Genomic DNA, 19,956 nt, shown 5'->3' with positions numbered 1-19,956 from the left:
AACAAAACCAGCAGACTCAGTACAAACCCAATTTCAATGGTTAATGCTCCATAGGATCCATCGGGATCTTCTTATCTGTTGCCAACACAGCATAATCCCATAGAGAAAGGAGAACAACAAGTGAGTTTCCAGAGCAGATCAGCAGAAGACTTCAAGAACAGACTAGAACTGACCTGAGCAGAGAAGCACTAAAGAGGTAGAAAAGAAAGAAGACCTGAGCTGGAGAGACAAAAAGGCAATGCTGAGATGAAGATCCTGGTGGTTTATGATGAAGGGGAAGAAGGTGCCCAAGCAGAAGTTTCCCTGCAAGCCATGGCGAGATGGCAGCTGTGCCCCTGTATTCATGGAGGAACATGGTGGAACATTCCCTGAAGGCGCCAAGAGGGGTTAACTTGGCCACTGGACTTGGATTTTGTGGCCAGTGGACTCGGATTTGCTGCCAGTGGACTCTGATTATGCAGCTGTGGAAGACCCCAGGGCCAGGGGAGGTGGCTGTTCCCGAAGCAGCCCCTGACTCTGTGGGAAGCCCAGGCTGGAGCAGCTCTGGACCTCGTGGGAAGGACTCATGAAGGAGAGGCTGGTGGAGGACTCTCTGTCATGGGAGGGACCCCGTGGGGAAGCAGGGCAGGACTGTAAGGAATCCTTCTTCCTGAGGAGGAAGGAGCAGCAGGAACCACCAGCCTGTGAAGTGACTCTAAACCCCATCTCCTGTCCCCCTGTGCCACTGAGGGGAAGGAGAGAAAGAAATTTGGAGCAAAGTAATTTGGGCCAGGAAGAAGAGAGGGGTGGAGGTAAGCACTGTTCTTTGTGTTGTCTGTGTCCTGTGTGCATTTGATTAGTGTGAAATTAAATTCTTTTTTCACCAAGTTGAGTCTGTTTTGCCTGTGTCCTTAGTCAGTGAAGAACCCTTCTTGTCCTTTGTCTTGACCCATGAACTTCTAGGTGGCCTTTGTTCTCCCCATCCCACAGTGTGTATGTGTGTATGGGGAGTTGAATGAGTGGCCATGTGGCTGTTTCTTTGTTGTTGTGTTGGGCCCAAACCACATGCCAGCAAACCTGCTGCAGTGTGGGCTCTTTTCTCTGTGGGTTCACTGGTCCTGCTAGAAGCCTGCTCTGGTGTGGAGCTTCCCATGGGGTCACAACCTCCTGGCATCCACCTGGTTTAGCATGGGGTCCTCCATGGGCTGCAGGTGGATATCTGCTCCACTGTGGACCTCCATGGGCTGCAGGTGGATATCTGCTCCACTGTGGACCTCCATGGGCTGCAGGACAGCCTGCCTCACCACGGGAAATAATCTGCTCATGGGTGTGGACGACCTCCTCCCCCTCCTTCTTCACTGACCTGGCTGTCTGCAGGGCCGCTTCTCTCACATATTCTCACTTCTCTCTCTGGCTACTGTTGCACAGTATTTTTTACCATTTCTTAAATATGCTGTCACAGAGGCACTACCAATGTTGCTGATGGGCTCAGCTTTAGCCAGTGACAGGTCCATTTCGGAACTGGCTGAAACTGGCTCTATTGGACATAGGGGAAGCTTCTAGCATCATCTCACAGAAGCCACCCCTGCACCCCTGTAGCACTCTGCTAACCAAATCTTGTCACACAAACCAAATACAGTGCTTTAACTCAAGTTTCTCATATTTTCTATGGCTTCCTAAGCTCACTTCACTCCCAAATTACCACTAGCAGAATTATATAAACTGGTTGATTTAATAATAATAGTGAAAACAGCTTGTTTCTGGCATGGAGGAGATAGTTATCTTATATACATGTTTGAAAAACAAAGGGATCCCTCTCCACATAAACACCTCATTCTGAGCCTGCGAAATGTCAGAATGGGACAGCTCTCTGCAGCCATCTCTACGTTACCAGCAGAGGGTCTAGGACAACTTGGTGTGGCCAACCCAGTGTGCTCAGATGAACTGTCCTAGACCTGTTTCTGCTCACCTATAGGCAGTGAAATTTGGAAATGTAAAAAAAATGCAATAGTAAACCATCAGAAAATATTTTATTAAAATAATTTATAGGTGTCAGACATGACATGCAAGTATTCTATGGGGCTTGTATCACTGCAATTGGACACAGTCTTTTAAATATGCTCATCTGCTTTGTGGTATTTCTTCAATTTGTGCTAGTCGATTAATCACATGCCTTCATTGTGCTCAGCCATCAGAGGTGTCCACCTTGCTTTACAGCCATTTCTGGTGACTCATTAATAAAGTAATACTTAAATTATGAGATAAAGGCAACTACATCAAATGTGCAATAATTAAAATAATGGTAATTAAATTCTAGGAGAGAACATTAAATATAACAATGAGATAAAGGCAGCTACATCAAATGTGACATACAAAATTAAAATTTTGGTCAGCTTAAGTGCAGCCAGGTAACACGCAAGCGTGATACAAGGCATGTGGGGAGAACTACAGGAGAGTTTTTTCTTGGGAAGCCATGGAGCAGGCAGCTGCTCCACGGCCCCTGCTGAGCCCCTAGGGCTGCTCCACTGCTGGTTCTGCTGTGCACGTTGTGCAGACAGGGAAGGAGAGCCATGGCAGTGGGGACTGTGGGCTCCTGACATTCCTGGTTGCCAGGGGCTGAGGAGGATTCTGGGTGGTAGGATGCCATGCCCAGAAGTCCCTCAATTTAGAAAAAACAACAAACCCCCCCCAAAAATACGAGGAAAAAAAACCAAGCTGAGGCCAACAAACCAGCAGGCTCTCCTGCCAGGCAGAGCTCAGATGGCTTCCCCCCCAGACCCAGAGCTGAGCCTGCAGCTGCTCCCCTGCTGGGGAACCCCCCCACACACCCCTCCACCTCCCCTGATGCGTAACCCCCTGCCCGCACACCTTCTCCTCCTACTCCTAAGGTGATGTGTACTGCAGGCATGGTAGAAAAGAGTTCACTGGTGATCATCCCCCTCTAACTCCCATAAGAGATCACTTGCTGCCAGGCACTCAGGTGATCAGCCCCATCAATGCACAAGGGCTTTGCAGAGCTTGCAGTGCACCAAGGGAGGACTGGCAGCATTTGCCTGTAATTATGAGATAAAGGAAACTACATCAAAGGAGCTGTGTTGACCTGCGTAGAGTTGTCCCATGTAGACTAGTCCCATGTAGAGTTGTGTCACAGAGAGTTGTCCTAGAGACACAAAGTGTCGAGAAAGGACAAACCCCATTACCAACATGTGAAAGGGTCCTTCAGAGTATAGTGTATTCAATCACTAGGCTGTGCACATTGACACCAGCAACATCAGCATAGAGTTCAGGCACCACTAGCTCAGGCACCCGCAGTACTGCATGGTCATTGCTAGTCTTCATAGCTCTCTCTAGGCACTGAATCAGATCTGCTGGAGAAGGCCGGTTAGTTGCATTCCACTGCCAGCAGGATTTCATTATGCCATACCTGTAAGATGGAGAAGTGAGAAAGCACAGGGAATGAGAAACACCAACACAAAGTTTTACTACAGTCAGGTCATCTCATCTTTAAAATGCCTAGAAACCTCTCTTTCTGCTTCACATAAAGTTATTTCAATGGCCCTCTGAAATTTGCAACCACATGATAATGTGTGGGGACAAAGGCATGCCATTTTTTGCCAGGATGTCAACTGGGAGTACAGAACAAGGGAAAAAGATTGTTTGGTATTTCCTTTTGAAACAGCATTATGGAAGAAAAAGCCTCCAAATATTAAAAAAAAATATAGCTTCACAAAAGGATATATAATGCGTTAGACCTTCCCTGTGGATGCTTTGTTAACTTCAGGGAGAATCCTGTAACTTAGAGGAGAAAGATTATTCCAGAATAGTCCTGCACCTTGCAGGGAAGCAGTGGAGCAACAAAATGCAAGGGCAGACAAGGAAAAAGAAATGTAAGCAATTTTCAAAACCAGGAAATAAAGGTTTTGGCAATCAAGGTTTCATGCAGCAGAATCCAGTAAGGAGATGTGGCAGACGTGAGAACAAGTCTCCTCAGCTAACAGGTTTCTGTTTTGTACAGTCTAGGCTTGGAAATATACTGTAAGAGCTGGTTTTGTATGTCTCATTCACATTTAGCTCTGTAGAGCTCAAGTTCAATTGTTCATAAAACAAGTGGCTTACATGGCTTGCTGGCAGCTTGAGGGCTGCTTCATAATGTTCTGTCTCTGCAGGTATGATAAAATGTCAGACGGTGGCACCTCAGGATATGGTGGAGCACCTGGAGAAGCCAAAGGAATAACAGTATAAAAACTGTAAGATAATGGTTGCAGATAGCAGCTTCTGTATAATAATTCCTTCCCTACCAAAATCCTTTTTTCTACTACTGCAATTCACACTGACAGGAAGTCTGAAAGGAATTGTCAAGACTCGGCAAGTCAGAAAAAAGAGGATGCTTATTCAGATGGTCCAACTTTACATTCTGAAATTTGAGATTTTGGGTCTTGTTAATTACAAGATTACATATCTTTCTTTTTTTTTTTTATTATCATTAAGTCTTCTTACCTAATGTAATCATTTCATACAGTAGAATTCCAAAAGACCATCTACAAGAAAAGAAAACAAAGCAATGTCAAGTTTCCATTCTAGCTAGTTAGTTTAAATACATTATAACAACAAGGCATGACCTGCAGAAAGGAGAAGGAATGAGCTATAAAGCAGAGCATTATGCTGAGAATATATGCCCTACAGTGAACCTCAAGACATAAAATGATACATAAGGAAGTGAAAGAGATAGGCCTGACAGACAGATGAACTTCTAGTGCAAAAATTAAATCATACATGTCTGCCTTGATGCTGGGGGGCTTCTTCAGGAGCCGCTCTGGTGCTTGCCACTTGACTGGAACAATCTGTGTGACTGAGTTGGCACCATATGTGTGAGTTTCATAGGCCAGACCCAAACCACAGAGTTTAGCAGTGAAGTTGTGATGAAGGAGGACATTCCTGGCAGCAATGTAACCATGGAACAACTTCTTCTGTTCAAGGAAAGCCTGGAAAGTTGGCAAAGAAAGAAGCCATAATAATTTCAAAATGAATTTTAATTGACAGAAATTTTCACTTAGTTTGTGCCTGTCTTCCACTCTGTGGAATAGAGGTGGATGCTCACCAAGATAAAGCAAGCATATTTGGCTCAGTTTTAACAAAGCACATCCTCTGTCCTTAAGCCAAGACTCATGTCACCGTGCAGACTTGTGTCGCAAATAAGCAAGAAGGAAAAAAATGCAGTGAATGTGACTATACTTACCAGAGCTGCTGCGACCTGCTGTCCAACTTCATATACCTGCCTCTCAGTGAGGTCATAGGGGATACCATCCATTGTCATTACATCCTAGAGAGAAAAGAGCTGACTATGGATCAAACAAATACCATAGCTGTAGAATATTGGGGAATGTTTCCTTCCAATCTAATAAAATGAGAACTATCATGATCTTATACTCCCCCAGCTAATTTAAGAGTTGGTCATATATATAAGGGTACACAGATGGTTAATATTGACGGATGGGCAGTGTGCTGGGTAAGACAAGTATACTGGAGACAAGTGTGTAAATGTAAGGGTGAAGAAAAGATTAATAGGTTAGACAGAAATGGGCAGAATGACAGTGAAGAATGACAATACAAAGAGATGAAAGAAAGGTATATTATAAATCAGAATGGTAGAAAAGCGTATTTATAACATATGAATGGTTATCTCATATGAGACTACCAGTCCATCTCTTTTACTACTCTGCCTGTACCAGTGACCCTACTTGGATACCCATATGAGAAAAACAGAAAAAGGTAAATACACTATAGTTTTCCCGTGTCATTCCTGCATATTTCCTGCATATTTTCATACAGTTGGTCCTATGATTTTACTCCTTATCACCAATGGGCAGATACGAGGCCATCATTACATATGTGAAGCTAGGATTGCTTTTCTACATGTGCATAATTTCATTTTAACTATGCTGGATTTCATCTGTTCTTTTTATTGGCCAGTCTCTCAGTCTTGGAAGATCCTTCTGCAATTCTTCAAGGTCAACCATTATCTTTACTGGCTGGTCTCATTGGCAACCTTCATCACCTCACTGTCATATACGCCATGAACAGCACCAGGTCCTAGCATATATACAAGCAGAACTTCATGAACCTCCCTCTGTGCAAGTTAAACCTTTCACTTTTATGCTCTGTTTCCTGTCCTTTAATGAATTAGTTATCATTCAATGACATTCTCCCTGGTGTCATAACTGCTGTTTTCTTAAAAGCATTTGGAGTGGGACATTATTGAAAACTTTTTGGAAGCTCAGGTAGCTGTACCAACTCTCACTCCAACAATCTGCAAAGCAGGACTTTGATTTACAAAAGTCTATCAACTTCTCCAAATTATTATCATATCAATCAGGATATCCACTGATTCCATTCCAGTTTAGACTTGTTTAGAACTATGGCTTTCCATCATCTTTGAAAATTCCTGGAGAACAGGAGAGGTGCCTGAGGACTAGAGGAAAGCCAATGTCACCCCAATCTTCAAAAAAATGCATTAAGAAAGACCTGGGTAACTTTAGGCTGGTCAGCCTTACCTCCATCCCTGGAAAGGTGATGGAACAGCTTATTTTGTGCCATACAAGTATGTTGAGGAGAGGAGAGTTATCAGGAGTAGTCAGCATGGATTCTCCAAGGGGAAGTCATGCTTGAACAATCTGATAGGCTTTTATGATGGTATAACTAGATGGATAGACAAGGGGAGGGCAGTTGATGCGGCCTTCCTTGACCTCAGGAGGGCTTTCAAATACTGTCTCCCATGGCATCCTTACAGCCAAACTTTAGAAGTGTGGATTGGAGGATTGGGTAGTGAGATGGATTGGGAACTGGCTGAAAGACAAAGCCCAGAGAGTTGTGGTCAGTGGGGCTGAGTCCAGCTGGAGGCCTGTGACTAGTGGTGACCCCAGGGGTCAGTACTGGGTCCAGTCCTGTTCAGCAATTACCTGGATGAAAGGATAGAGTGTATCATTAGGAAGTTCCCTGATGATACAAAACTACCTGGATTGGCTGACATGCCAGAAGACTGTGTTGCCATCCTGAGTGACCTGGACAGGTTGGGGAGTTGTGTGGGGAGAAACCTAATGAAGTTCAATAAGGGCAAGTGTAGAGTACTCCACCTGGGGAAGAACCATGCACCAATATTAGGTTAGGGGCTGGCCTGCTGGAAAGCAGCTTTGGGAAAATCACCTGGGAGTAATGGTGGACAACTGGCTGATGATGAGCCAACAATGTGCCCTCACAGCCAAGAGGTCCAGTGCCATCCTGGGGTGCATTAGGAAGCATATGGCCAGCAGGTCGAGGGAGGTCATCCTCCCCCTCTACTCTGCCCTGGTGAGGCCTCACCTGTGTGCAGTTCTGGGCTCCCCAGTTCAAGAATGACAAGGAACTACTGGAGAGAGTCCAGCACAGGGCCACCAAGATAATTAAAGGACTGGAGCATCTACCATATGAGGAAAGGCTGAGAGCTGGGTCTGTTCAACTTAGAGAAATGATGCTAAGGGGGGATCTCATCAATGCTTATAAATATTGAGAGGGTGAGTGTAAGGAGGATGGGGTCAGACTCTTCTCAGTGGTGTCCAGTGACAGAACAAGAGGCAATGGTCACAAACAGGTACACAGGAGGTTTAACCTAAATCTAAGAAAGTACTTCTTTACTCTGAGGGTAACAGAGCACTGGAACAGGTTGCCCAGGGGCGTTGTGGAATCTCCATCCAAGGAGACATTCACAACCTGCCTGGATGTGTTCCTGTGTACTCTGCTCTAGAGGACCATGCTCTAGCAGGAGTGGTGGACCAGATGATCTCCAGAGGTCCCTTCCAACCCCTACCATTCTGTGATTCAGTGATTCTTTGGGGGACGGAAATAGTTTACATTTATATAGATGGATACATGGAGAGATTAAAAGAACAATCTATGAATTATGAACTTATAATCACTTCTTTTGATTCACCTTCCGACATGTCCACAGAAATGTCAACAGGTCACCAAGAGATACATCTTCCATGATCATATAAAGTGGAAGCTTGTCTACACAGCACCCAATCAGTTCAACCAGGTTCTCATGATGGCCAAGATTTTGATGGAACTGAATCCTTCCCAGGAAATCCTTCACTTTCTGAGGACTAGCCAGGTCTGAAAGAACAAGCAAAATAAAACAAACAACCCCAAAACTAACAAAACAAAACAAACAAACAAACAAAAAGGCAATGGAGGCAGCTGAACAGCAATATTCTTTAGTCTACCAAGACACTTACCAAAATGCCACTCTGACTAGATAACATGATACTGAACACAGCTTGTTCTTGCCAAGTAATGATGACAAAGCTCTGTACCAAAGAGGTTCCTGGCGACGTGCCTTACCTTGTAAAGCTTTCAATACCACAGTCTTAGTCTTCCGGGGGTTCCCAGTTTCCAGCTGTGCTCTGTAGATGCTCCCATAGCGACCATGTTTTATCAGTTGCAAGGTGCCTGGTGAGAATTTCTCTCGTGGTATCTCCAGTTCTTTCAGAGTCAAGGATGCAGAACTTAGCAGGCTCTCCACAGGTGTCTCACTCAGTTGGATATCATGGTTGTCTGTTGAGTTAGATTCCTGTTGATTCTTTTCATTTGCTGACAAAAACAAATACACATTAGGCATAAAAATGGACAGATGAACTCTTGCAGCAGGTGGCAGTGATCAGCATATCCTCTAATTTTTGCTCCATACTGTTGAATCAAGACAAAGTAAGGAAACGTTATTGTATATTACTTATTTTGGCCCTTGAAGAGGTGAAGGAATTTATCTCCCACTCTAAACCAAAACGAGCCTGGAGATCTCTACTGTATTTAACTATGTAAACTTCCTAGATAAGATGCATTTGTACTTGATTCCCATGTGCTGAAGAAACAACCATTTTATTTTATTACCAGCTACCAGTTGTTATGAAAGTGATGTGCACAGGGTGTTCTCACAAAGGCCTTATTTTGTTCTCAATTATTTCCCTTTATATAGACTTTCTCCTCTACAAAACCAAAATACGTTCAGAACTGGATTTTCATTTCCACACTGCAACACCTGCTTGCATTACCAACAAACCTTTCCCTATCCCCTCACCACTCCCTGTTCTATTTCTCATTTTTCCAATACGAAGTGGTAGACAGCAGCTTGAAATAAAATTTCTTAGATGACAGTACAGAAAATGGATTAAGTAGGTGTGACTGTCATTCAGAATTACCCCAGGCATACTTTCCATGCAGTAGCATCTAGAAAGCTGCTACATAAACACACTTTGCAGCTCTCAAGTGGTTACTCCAGTACATTGGTCAGCCTACATGGTGTGTTGCTTTAGGTTTTCTCAGATCTATCTATACTACTGATTCCACTACTGCTACTGCAAGTGGAGTAAAACAGGGTTCCCAGTTTTTCTAATGTTTACCAGATTGCTGAATACCACTCAGGCTCTCCATAAATGCTATTGCCTAACAGCTCAAGCAATGGAGAAATGGGATTGGCTTCTGGCCACTGAAACCAACAGTCTGTCTTCTGGTTGGAAAATGTTTTTTTACCTTGGTGTCCAGATGATGATGATTGCTCCTGCTTTGCTCGCAAGCCTCGACAGTGGAGCCAAAGGATCACAGTTAGCAAGATGACAAAAAAACCCACAAGGAGAACTGGGACAACAATCACTTCGGTCTGGTATTCACGCACAACTATCAGCAGAAAAAGAAAGCGGGAAGCCAAGGAATAAGCAGCACTGCCTGATGCACATTGGTTCTGTATAACAAAGCAGTAATAATAGAACAATAGAATCATAGAATGGTTTGGATTGGAAGAGACCTTAACAATCATCTAGATCCAACTCCCATGCATTGGCAGGGATGCATTTAATTAACTTTCAACCCCAAAAGTATGTGTATCTATTCTCTGCTCCTTGGAACAACAGCTGAATTCTGTTAGTGCTGCCATCCTATTTTTCAAAGGTGCCGAGAATGTAAACTGCAAGAAACCACTGTAGCTCCTGCACGTAAGGTCACTTACTTAAATGCCTTATTACAGATGCTAGGAATTTTAGCCATGTGCAAGTATCACCCACCAATTAAACAGAGTTGGCCTGCCAGAGGGAGAGGAGGGAGCTGCATATTACTGTGCACTTACAGATTCAGCTACTTCCACTAGTATTATAGGAAGCACTTTCAAGAAAAGAGGGCCTGGTCATCTGGTTTGAACTTGACCAGAAGACATTGAAATTAACAAGGATTTTGCAGGTAACCAAGTCTCTTAGGTCCCCAGATTTGTAGGCAAGATCCCGAAAATGAAAGAAAGTCACAAAACTGAAATCTCGCAAGACTTGTCCTTAGGGAAACACCAGGGAATATTCGATCACTATACTGTGTCTCATTTAAAGTAGAAATTGAATAATAGAATCATAGAATGGTTTTGGTTGGAAGGGACCTTAAAGATCATCTAGTTCCAACCCTCCTGCCATGGGCAGGGACACCTCCCACTACAGGAGGTTGCTCAAATCTTCATCTAGCCTGGCCTTGAATACTTCTAGGGATGGGGCATCTACATCTTCCATGGGCAACCTGTTCCAGTGTCTCACCACCCTCACAGTGAAAAAGTTATTCCTAATGTCTAACCTACATCTCCCCTATTCCAGTTTTAATACATTACCCCTTCTCCTCTTGCTACGTGCCCTTGTAAAAGCCCCTCCCCAGCTTTCCTGTACACTCCCTTCAGGTACTGGAAGGCTGCAGTGAGGTCTCCCTGGAGCCTTCTCTCCAGGTTGAACAACCCCAACTCTGTCAGCCTGTCTCTGCACTGGAGACATGCTCTAGCCCTCCGATCATCTTCATGGCCCTCCTCTGGACTCTCTCCAGGAGCTCCATGGCCTTCTTATGTTGGGGACCCCAGAACTGGACTCCTAGAAAATGGCTAAAATTATGTGAGATGAATCCCACCACAAAGTCTGTATCCCCTTAAAAGTTTCTACCCCAAAACACTATACAGGGAGAACTCAGTCAAATCATTCTATGTGGGCTGGGATGCAGGTGGAGCAAAGGAAAGGGCTTGGCCCTCTTTTTAGCAAAGCTGACCTTCCTACACAGCACGTGCAAGCTTATCACTTAAAGAAATCTGTGAATCTTACCACATAGCTTGTCATTGCTGTTGCATTCCAGTAGCATGCGTGTGAATCTTTTTACATCCCCCGCCATGCTCAATCACAAACAACTGGGTTTCCAACCTCTGTCTTCTGCACAGACAAAGAATACTAATGAAATTTATCAGGAAGAAGGATGATTTATAAAGCAATGTTTGAGTTGATTATGGAGCTTTCTACCCCTTATGATCAGTGGATGTGTGAAGAAGCAGATCTGGGACTTTGAGGCTTAGAGAACAATACAGGACATCCATTACCAAATCCTATGAATGGTAGACTGCATGACAGAATTTAAGATTAAACTTTTTCTACAGTGTTTCAAAAGCAATTGAGTACCCTGAGGTCTGAAGGCTAGCATATGCACAAAAACTCAGTCATGAGCTTCATTACATTTTAAGAATATCTAATACAGCCAATACACTTCTAGCTAACACCCTTCTTAGATGCCAGAACAGCTCAGCCTTTAATCTTCTGGTCCATACAAATAAACAGATCAGCAGCATGTGTACAAAATGTCTGTCATTCTTGACTACAGCCCCTGCCACAACTAGCATTATTGCTCCATAAAGACAAAGACAAAAAAAGTCTCGTCATTAGGACTCTCTGGTACTGATTCCTTAACACTGCCAGATCTAGAATTAATCCGAAGCACAATATCTGGAACTACTGTTTATAAACTGCAAAAATCTATGTGATTATTACTGATGGTTGATAGAAAGGCAAGGCACACACATTTAGCCACTGTTTCTTATAAACATTGACAAAAACTTTAGACTTAACAGCTTCAAAACCACTATAATCTAGAACGTTTTATAGGCATTGGGACTTTTATCCTGTAAATACATACTTTATTTCCAGCTATGAGTTCAAGGCAGTTAACCTCAATGGCAAGTGTTAATAAGCTTTCTTACCGATATTAATATGGTTTTATGGAAGTTGGTGATAGACAAAACATTAAATAGTTTGTTCTCATACTTAAAATTAATGGGTGAAATTATGCTTTATCAGTTGCACAAAAGAGGCAGCAGAAAGAGGAATGGAATATATCTGCACTTCAAGATATCACAAAAGTGTGTTCCATTTTTATTTCCTTTGATTTTCAATATGCTAGCAAATTTACCTGGTTTCAGGATGTGGCTGCAATAATAATCTAGTCAAATACAGCAATAACACCAGTCTTTTCAAGTACATTTGGAAAGCAAGTGCACTAAGTGAATATATCTTGGCTGTAACACATACGCACACTTACACAAAAATACACAGGTATCACCACAAGAGGACCAGTCCTAACTTCCTTCACTTTCAGATACATACAGATACAAAAGACACGTGAACAGACTCAACAGCATCATAGGAAAATAGACTTTAGGACCATTAGCCAGCAATTATGTTACATAATCTGAGTCATAAACAGTCCAAGCTCCATTTTAACACTAACTAATGACTTTGCTTTCTACTAGGAATACACACTTACATTTAAGTGATGTGTGCAGACATATATAAGCACATATAAGCACATGTATTCCAACTAGTACTTACACAGAAACACGGTCATACAGTCACAAAGCTTAATGGAAAAACCTTTGATGCAGCAACCATGTCTACACGTCCTGTGTCCGTCAAAAAGATTCCTACCTACTCCTTTATGTACCTCCCATCAGTGATGCCAATGGGTGGCTCCCAAGTTTTTGCAGCCATACTCGGGACAGAACTGTGGAATCCAGAAATAAAAAACAGTGGCACCCACTGGCACTTTATTTGCACTGGCACTCCCATTTATTGGTATTGCTTATGGAGCCGGGAAAAGTATTATTAGACTAGACCATTTACACACTAGGCATCTATCCTCTTGCAAAACTCAGGAAGTAGGAAAAGAAGTTGCACTTAGTAAGATAATTCTGAAGTGCCCTTCAGTGCTACTTTCCTTGGTGAAACAAAAGGAATTCTCATACTTAGCTCTTTCTGCAGCTTACTGGTATAACAGTAACATTACTGAAGTTTCTGCATTTCCATCCTCACAAGAGGGTAACTCAGATATTCTCAGATTTCATGTTATACCGTTAACAAATATTTTTGCAGTGTCATCAGTATGGTATACACGGAGTTTACGTGGAACTAACATTTTCAATGCACAGGTGCATACTTGCCACACAGCAGAAAGCATATTGGCAGTGCCCAAATACTTATTTTATTTTATGAGGACAGCAGGATAAGGGGGAGCAAAAATACCTTAAGAGGTTCAAAACCTCACTGTAATTCTGATTTTCCTTGTCTGTCTGTTATGCTGTACAAAGACCAAAGACCAGTGCCATCTAGATCATGAGCACAGGAGAACATATCCTGCATTACTTCAATTTACAATTTGCATTGAAAAGATTGTGCATTCACAAGTAAATGTCATCTTAGTTATTCCACTGTTTTTTTATTACTCTTTTACATACATTGAAATCCACTCCCTGGAACGCTTGAATCTTCATTTCTCTTCATTGATTTCCTTTCAAAACATATTTACTTCAACAGTCTGCTCTCTCTATAGACTCTATGGTACAACTATATCCTAGTTAAGGTCACATTTATATTAATAAAAGTATTTTTAAAAAAATAAATATTAATTAGCTAATCTTCCAGCAGTGTTTTCTCTCACCACTTCTCTTGCCCTGCAGCAGTCTTTTTCCTGAAGCTTGCCTGATGCCAGTTCCCAGTTTGTCTGAGCCCACTCCTGATAATACTGATGGTTACCTTGTGTGGTTGTAATTCTTACAACCAAGTTCCTCCTCACTGATTTTCCTACCCCAGACTTCACTCGTTTCAATTCTTTACTCCCCAACATCTTCTCAGCTGTCTCTCCAGGGAGACCTCTTTGGTGTACGTCCAACACTTGAGCTGACAGGTAGGCACACACTTGTAAAATGGATCTGCCTGGCTTCCATGCACCAGCTGGATCACCCACTGATGACAGAGACAGGCAAAGCAGAGTCCTCAGGTGAGGACCTGGAGTGGAATTTGAAAGGCAGGCACAGAATCACAGAATCAAGGTTGGAAAACAACCTTCAAGATCAAGTCCAACCATCTACCCTACAACCCCTAACCACTAAACCATCTCCCGAAGCACCATGTCTACCCGTTTTTTGAACACCTCCGGGGCGGTGCCTGTACCACCTCCCTGGGCAGCCTGTTCTGATGCCTCACCTCCCTGTGAAGAAATTCTTGAACCTCCCCCGGTGCAGCTTGACCCCATTTCCTCTTGTCCTATCACTAGTCACTAGGGAGAAGAGGCCAACACCCACCTCACCACAACCTCCTTTCAGGTAGTCATAGAGAGCAATGAGGTCTCCCCTCAGCCTCCTCTTCTCCAGGCAGAACAGGCCCAGCTCCCTCAGCCTCTCCCCATAGGGCTGGTTCTCAAGACCCCTAATCAGCCTAGTGGCTGAAACCTTGTCAAAGGCCTTGCTAAAGTCAAGGTAGACAACATTCACAGCCCTTCCCTCACCCAATAAGCATGTCACCCTGTCATAGAAGGAGATCAGGTTAACCAAACAGGACCTGACCTTCACGAACCCATGCTGACTGGGCCTGATCACCTGGTTGTTCTGCATGTACTGCATAACGGTACTCAAGGTGATCTGTTCTATCAGATTCCCTGGTACTGAAGTCAGACTAACAGGCCTGTAATTTCCCAGATCATCCTTCCATCCCTTCTTGTATATGGGAGTAACACTGGCTGATTTCCAGTCTGCTGGTACCTCTCCAGTCAGCCAGGACTGCAGTTAAATGATAGAAAGTGGATTGGTGAGCACCCCTGCCAGCTCTTTCAGCACTCTTGGGTGCTCTGGCCCCCACAGATCTGTGCCCATCTACATGGTGTAGCAGGTCACTGACCATCTCCTCCTGGATTGTGGAGGGATTGCTCTGCTCCTGGTCCCTGTTGTGTAGCTTAGGGAGTTTGATTCCCTCAACATAACAGTGGCAAAAAAGTAATTTAGCACTTCTGCCTTTTCCTTGTCATTCATCACTATGTTTCCCCATGCATCTAATAGGGGATAGAGGATCTCCCTGGCCTTTCTTTTGTTGTTAATATATTTATAAAAGATTTTCATGTTATCCTTAACCATGAAGGCCAGATTAATTTTTAGCTGCGTTTTGGACCTTCTAATTCCCTCCCTGCATAGCCTCACAGCATTTTTGTAGTCCTCATGAGTGGCCTGCCCCTCCCTCCAAAGGCCATAGATTCTCATTTTCTCCCTGAGCACCAGCCAAAGCCCCCTGTTCAGCCAGGCTGGTCTTCTATGCCACCAGCTCACCTTACAGCACATGGGGATGACCTGCTCCTGGCCTTCAAGACTTTGTCCTTGAAGAGCGTCCAGCCTTCCTGGAGCCTATACCCTTCAGAACAGATGCCCAAGGGATTCTGGCAATCAGGGTGTTAAACAAGGTAAAGTTTGCCCTTCAGAAGTCTAAGGTAGCAGTTTTATTGTCCTCCCTCCTGACATCTCTAAGAATGGAGAACTTTTAACAATTCATGGTCGGTGTACCCTAGACAGCCTCCAACCATTGCATCTCCAACCAGCCCTTCCCTGTTCACAAAGAGCGGGTCTAGCAGGACACCTTGCCTGCTTGGTTCACTCACCAGGAAGTTATCTTCAACACATTCCAGGAATCTCCAGGCTTGTTCCCTCTCTATTGTGTTATAGTTCCAACAGACATCAGGGAAGTTAAAGTCCCCCACAAGGACAAGGGCAAACACAGATCAAGAGGGATAAGCTAATGTAATAAACAAGATTATTTGCTTACCTACTTCATACAAGTGAGAGGCAGTTGTATTACAAGGGAAAACAATATGAGACCTATCATTAACAGACAAAGTTAATTTCTCAGTCAACAGCACAATACAGGTGGCTTCGGGAAGATGTAGAAGATTATACTATCTCTCCCAACTGTTTGAGCAAAACTTACTCCTGTTAACACTTTGGTGCTGCATATATTATTTTGTTGTGGGAAAGTTTTAGCTGTGGTAGAGGCAATGGCTTTAGATATCAAAACACAATAGTTAATTTATCCATAAGAGAGACCGCATTTCAATATATTTGTATACTAGTACACCCTAAACTTCTCTCTAGCTGACATTTACTGTACATGTGAGCAAAATGGTGAAAACCAAGAGTGGTTTTCTTCATTGCTTGATCTCTCTACAGAGACTGGCAGAAGTGGGCAATATAGAATTAGTGAAGGAGCTCTGGGATGTTGGCTTTCACCCCCTGAGAAGCCAGGAGAGACATCTTCTAGACTGAAAATTTTCTCAAATTTGAAAGATGACAACAGCTGCAGAGTGTTGGCTCAGACTCTGGTTACTTAGCTTTCCTCCTGTTCTGGTACTAACTTGCATTGCCTCTCCACAGTATTTTCTCCGTGAAGGAGTAGGGGATCTCCTCTATACCTCATTCCCCATTAAAAAGTGGCTAAAATGCAAAGGACAGTCCTTGATTTAAGCAAGTTCTTTACTGTAATGTGTTACTTTCCACAGGTACCTTCCTCAAGGGTACCTTGTGGAACCTATACAGATTCATGTTTAAAAATATGTTAATTGACAGTCTTCCTCTTTTTGCTCCTTTTTCACAGTTTCTGCACCTCTCAATTGCAGAAGAATGAGTGAGAAAGGGAAAGGGTTAATATTCAAGGTACGGATATGCAAAAGCAGCTGCTTTCAGTTTACCCAGTCAATCTCTGCTGTGTTCCTGGTCTGACTGGTTGGTGAAGATATTTTTAATGGTTCAGAGCTCAGGCCTCAGACTATATAATGTTCCTTACTGATCCACAAGTTTCTCCTCCTGTTTAGCTAAGGGACAGCAGTCACTGCCACATTTTGTCCTGGGAAAAACAAACTTCTTCTTCTTCTTCACTTGTATTGTGTGCACATCCATAAAGAAAACAATGCCTGCTTAAATGCCTCTGTCCTTCTCTCTGTGTTTTCCTTAATCAAGTATGATTAGGCATGCTGAAAGGCAGTAAACTGGCAGTCTAGTTAACAAAAACATCCTCTTTATCACCAAGACACCTATAGCACATGTAGCAACCATCCAAACCACACAGCAGCTGCTCAGTAGCCTCAAGATGTGTTTCTGGGACTAAGCAGCAATTCAACCAGAAACAATTCATTCTTTGTCCTATGTGCTGAGACTGTTAACGAGGGTGCTGATTTTTCAGTTCAACTTCCAGAAGGCAAACATACTCCAAGTAACTTCTGCTGGACCAAAAAAGCAAGCTTCATAAGAAAAGATCTCCTTAAATGCTGTTGTGGTATTCTGTTTCTGTGCAGTTATTTAGAGGCAATAAGGTCTCCAATTTACTTTCACATCCTAATCTAAGATTTAAAACTGTGGCTTATAGATGACTGACTGATCTTTTGGTCACAATCACAAATCACAAATAAAACAAGATACGTTGAAACAAACAAGATTCTGTCTGCTAGTGTCACTGAAAGTGGGTTCTAGGACATTTATTATTATGCAAGGTGGCTGACAGGCAGTTGGAATTACATGCATAAACGCTATTTGTGGCCCAGGGTTTTCATTGAGCAATGAAACAGTATTAAAAAGCTACACCACCAGACCAAAAATCTGCCTGCTAACCACATACACACACACGTACAGTAGCAGGCAGCATCTGAGAGACAGCTTAAAGGCTCAGAATTTAGGAGCTGGGTTTACCTAAGAAATTACTGCACCACCTCAAACCAAGGGTCCATCAGCCTCATACTACGGTTCCGACAGCTGGCAGGGAGAGTGCTTAGGGAAATGAAAGACTGTAACAACACAAAAGGACACTTCCCTCAACACTTTCCCCAGCCTCCAGCAGCCTATGGTTCAAGGCCGAATACAGCTAAATGTAACTTTTTATTTTATAAGCCTTGCAGGATTTTCCCCAGCTGCTTTTGAACCCATGCAAAACTTCAGCAACACAATGCTTTGCGGTAAATTCTGCAGCAGTCACATAACTTTGGTAAATAAGTATTTAATTGTGTTTGATTTTAAGATGCATTGCTATCTTCAAACCAGCTACTTAGTTGGTAGTGAAATGAGTGGTAACAACAAGAGATGAGTACGCTTCCTGTATGATGAGAATACTAATGAATTAATAATTAATTTAAAAACGGGACTAAGTTTGTGTTTGTGTGGATGAAAAAGGACTACAAAAGACAGCCCAAACCTTTTAAGGTGTGGATATCGATCTGGAACGGGACAAAATTTGGGGCACGAGCAATTCAGAAAAGGCACTTGATTTTCACCCTGCTATATACCAGATAATTCCTAGTATCGGCAAACTCCTGACAAACCTTTGAGTCTTGTTGTTCAGTCATCAGATTTCTAACCTTTCTTTGCCTACTCCTGCAAACACCTTTTTTTTTTTTTTTATGTTCAGACAAAGGTCATAGAATCACAGCACCGTTTGGGCTGGAAAGGACCTTCAAAGAACTTCTAGTCCCAAGTCCCCTGCCGTGGGCACGGACACCTTCCACTAGATTAGGCTGCTGAAAGCACCATCCAGCCTGGCCTGGGACACCTCCGATGACAGGGGCACTCACAGCTTCTCTCCACAACCCGTTCCAGTGTCTCACCATTCTTAGCGTAAAGAACTGCTTCGTCCTATCTAACCTCAACCTGTTCTCCTGGCGTTTGAAGCCCTGGCCCCTTGTCAGATCGGGGCCCGCAGCGCGGCTCTCTCCCCCCCCGCGGGCGGGCAGACGGGCCCCGGCAGAAACGCACCTGAGGCACCACCCAACACGCAAACGCCGGGCTCAGGACGCAACTTGCGGGTTACGTGCGGGGCAATTCCCGAAGCGAAGCGCAATTCCCGGTGCCGGGACCCGGCCCTGACTTGGAGGAGGGGGGAGAACAGCGGCTGAGCGCCCAGCCCCGGGGCGCGGGAGGGAGGAAGGGAGCAGCCCGGGGGGGCAGCAAACAGGGGAGGGGATTACCTCCTGTCGTCCAGCCTCCGGGGAAGGGCGGCTGCGGCACGGCGGCCGGCGGGGGGACGGGGCGCTGCCTCCGGCCCGCCCCAGAGGCCAGGGGGCTGGGCGGGCCGGCCGCGGAGCCCGCCGCTGGAAGGAAGGGGCGTAGCGGGACACGGAGCCGCGCCACAGGCCCTGCCCAGAGCCGCCGGGAGCCTCCCCGCTGCGGGGCGGGAGGAAGGGCAAAGCCCTGCCTCTCCCCTCGCGTCCCTCGGCCGCCCAGCTGCTCACCCAAGCGCTTGTTTGTTTGTTTGTTTGTTTGCGCGACAACACGGAATCCATCGAGCTCCGCAGCGCGGGGGGCAGAGCGGGCAGCCGGGGGCGGGGAGGAGGCACCGGCGGGTTTGGGTTTCCCTCTGGTGCCGCGTTCCCGCCCGCTCGTGCCCCCGTCAGGCGGGAGCGCCCGGCGCGGGGCGGTTGGCGGTTGGGGGCGGCACGGGCGGGGTGAGGCGGGGAGAGGCGGGAGGAGGGGCGGGGTGCGGCGGGGCGAGGCGGGGCGAGGGGCGGGGTGCGGCGGGGCGAGGGGCGGGGTGAGGCAGGAGGAGGGGCGGGGTGAGGCGGGGCGAGGGGCGGGGTGAGGCGGGAGGAGGGGCGGGGTGAGGCGGGAGGAGGGGCGGGGTGAGGCGGGAGGAGGGGCGGGGTGAGGCGGGAGGAGGGGCGGGGTGAGGCGGGAGGAGGGGCGGGGTGAGGCGGGAGGAGGGGCGGGGTGAGGCGGGAGGAGGGGTGGGGTGAGGCGGGAGGAGGGGCGGGAGGAGGCGGGAGGAGGCGGGAGGAGGGGCGGGGTGAGGCGGGAGGAGGGGCGGGGTGAGGCGAGGCGAG

At 45.2% G+C, this 19,956-nt stretch overlaps 1 protein-coding gene across 2 annotated transcripts; it reads right to left on the bottom strand.

Annotated features, from left to right (window-relative positions):
• Nucleotides 1-1,990: 1,990 nt before the first annotated feature.
• On the bottom strand, nt 1,991-19,549 carry STYK1 (serine/threonine/tyrosine kinase 1). 2 transcript variants are annotated; one of them, XM_051608100.1, is made up of 11 exons: nt 19,105-19,549; nt 18,893-19,003; nt 11,121-11,225; nt 9,538-9,681; nt 8,353-8,601; nt 7,943-8,124; nt 5,216-5,299; nt 4,753-4,961; nt 4,477-4,517; nt 4,096-4,192; nt 1,991-3,403 (listed from the first exon to the last, which is right to left on the bottom strand). In XM_051608100.1, exons 3-11 carry the CDS (start codon nt 11,185-11,187, stop codon nt 3,199-3,201), a joined length of 1,278 nt encoding a protein of 425 aa, XP_051464060.1. In that variant the 5' UTR covers nt 11,188-11,225; nt 18,893-19,003; nt 19,105-19,549; the 3' UTR covers nt 1,991-3,198. The 2 variants fall into 2 exon arrangements, with proteins under 2 accessions (XP_051464060.1, XP_051464059.1); XM_051608099.1 differs by lacking the exon at nt 18,893-19,003.
• Nucleotides 19,550-19,956: the final 407 nt, after the last annotated feature.

Source organism: Apus apus, chromosome 1 (genome assembly GCF_020740795.1).
Source record: "Apus apus isolate bApuApu2 chromosome 1, bApuApu2.pri.cur, whole genome shotgun sequence".
Lineage (NCBI taxonomy): Eukaryota > Metazoa > Chordata > Aves > Apodiformes > Apodidae > Apus > Apus apus.
This window is presented reverse-complemented; position numbering and strand designations above follow the sequence as displayed.

What these genes read in the sequence shown, in the direction of transcription:
- STYK1 (XM_051608100.1), bottom strand. Translation starts at nt 11,187, where the DNA reads ATGGCGGGGGATGTAAAAAGATTCACACGCATGCTACTGGAATGCAAC. An exon ending in ATCATCATCTGGACACCAAG is followed by an intron (nt 8,602 to 9,537) that starts GTAAAAAAACAT and finishes TGTTTTTGTCAG; the next exon opens with CAAATGAAAAGAATCAACAG. An exon ending in TCAAGCTGCCAGCAAGCCAT is followed by an intron (nt 3,404 to 4,095) that starts GTAAGCCACTTG and finishes TCCATCTTACAG; the next exon opens with GTATGGCATAATGAAATCCT.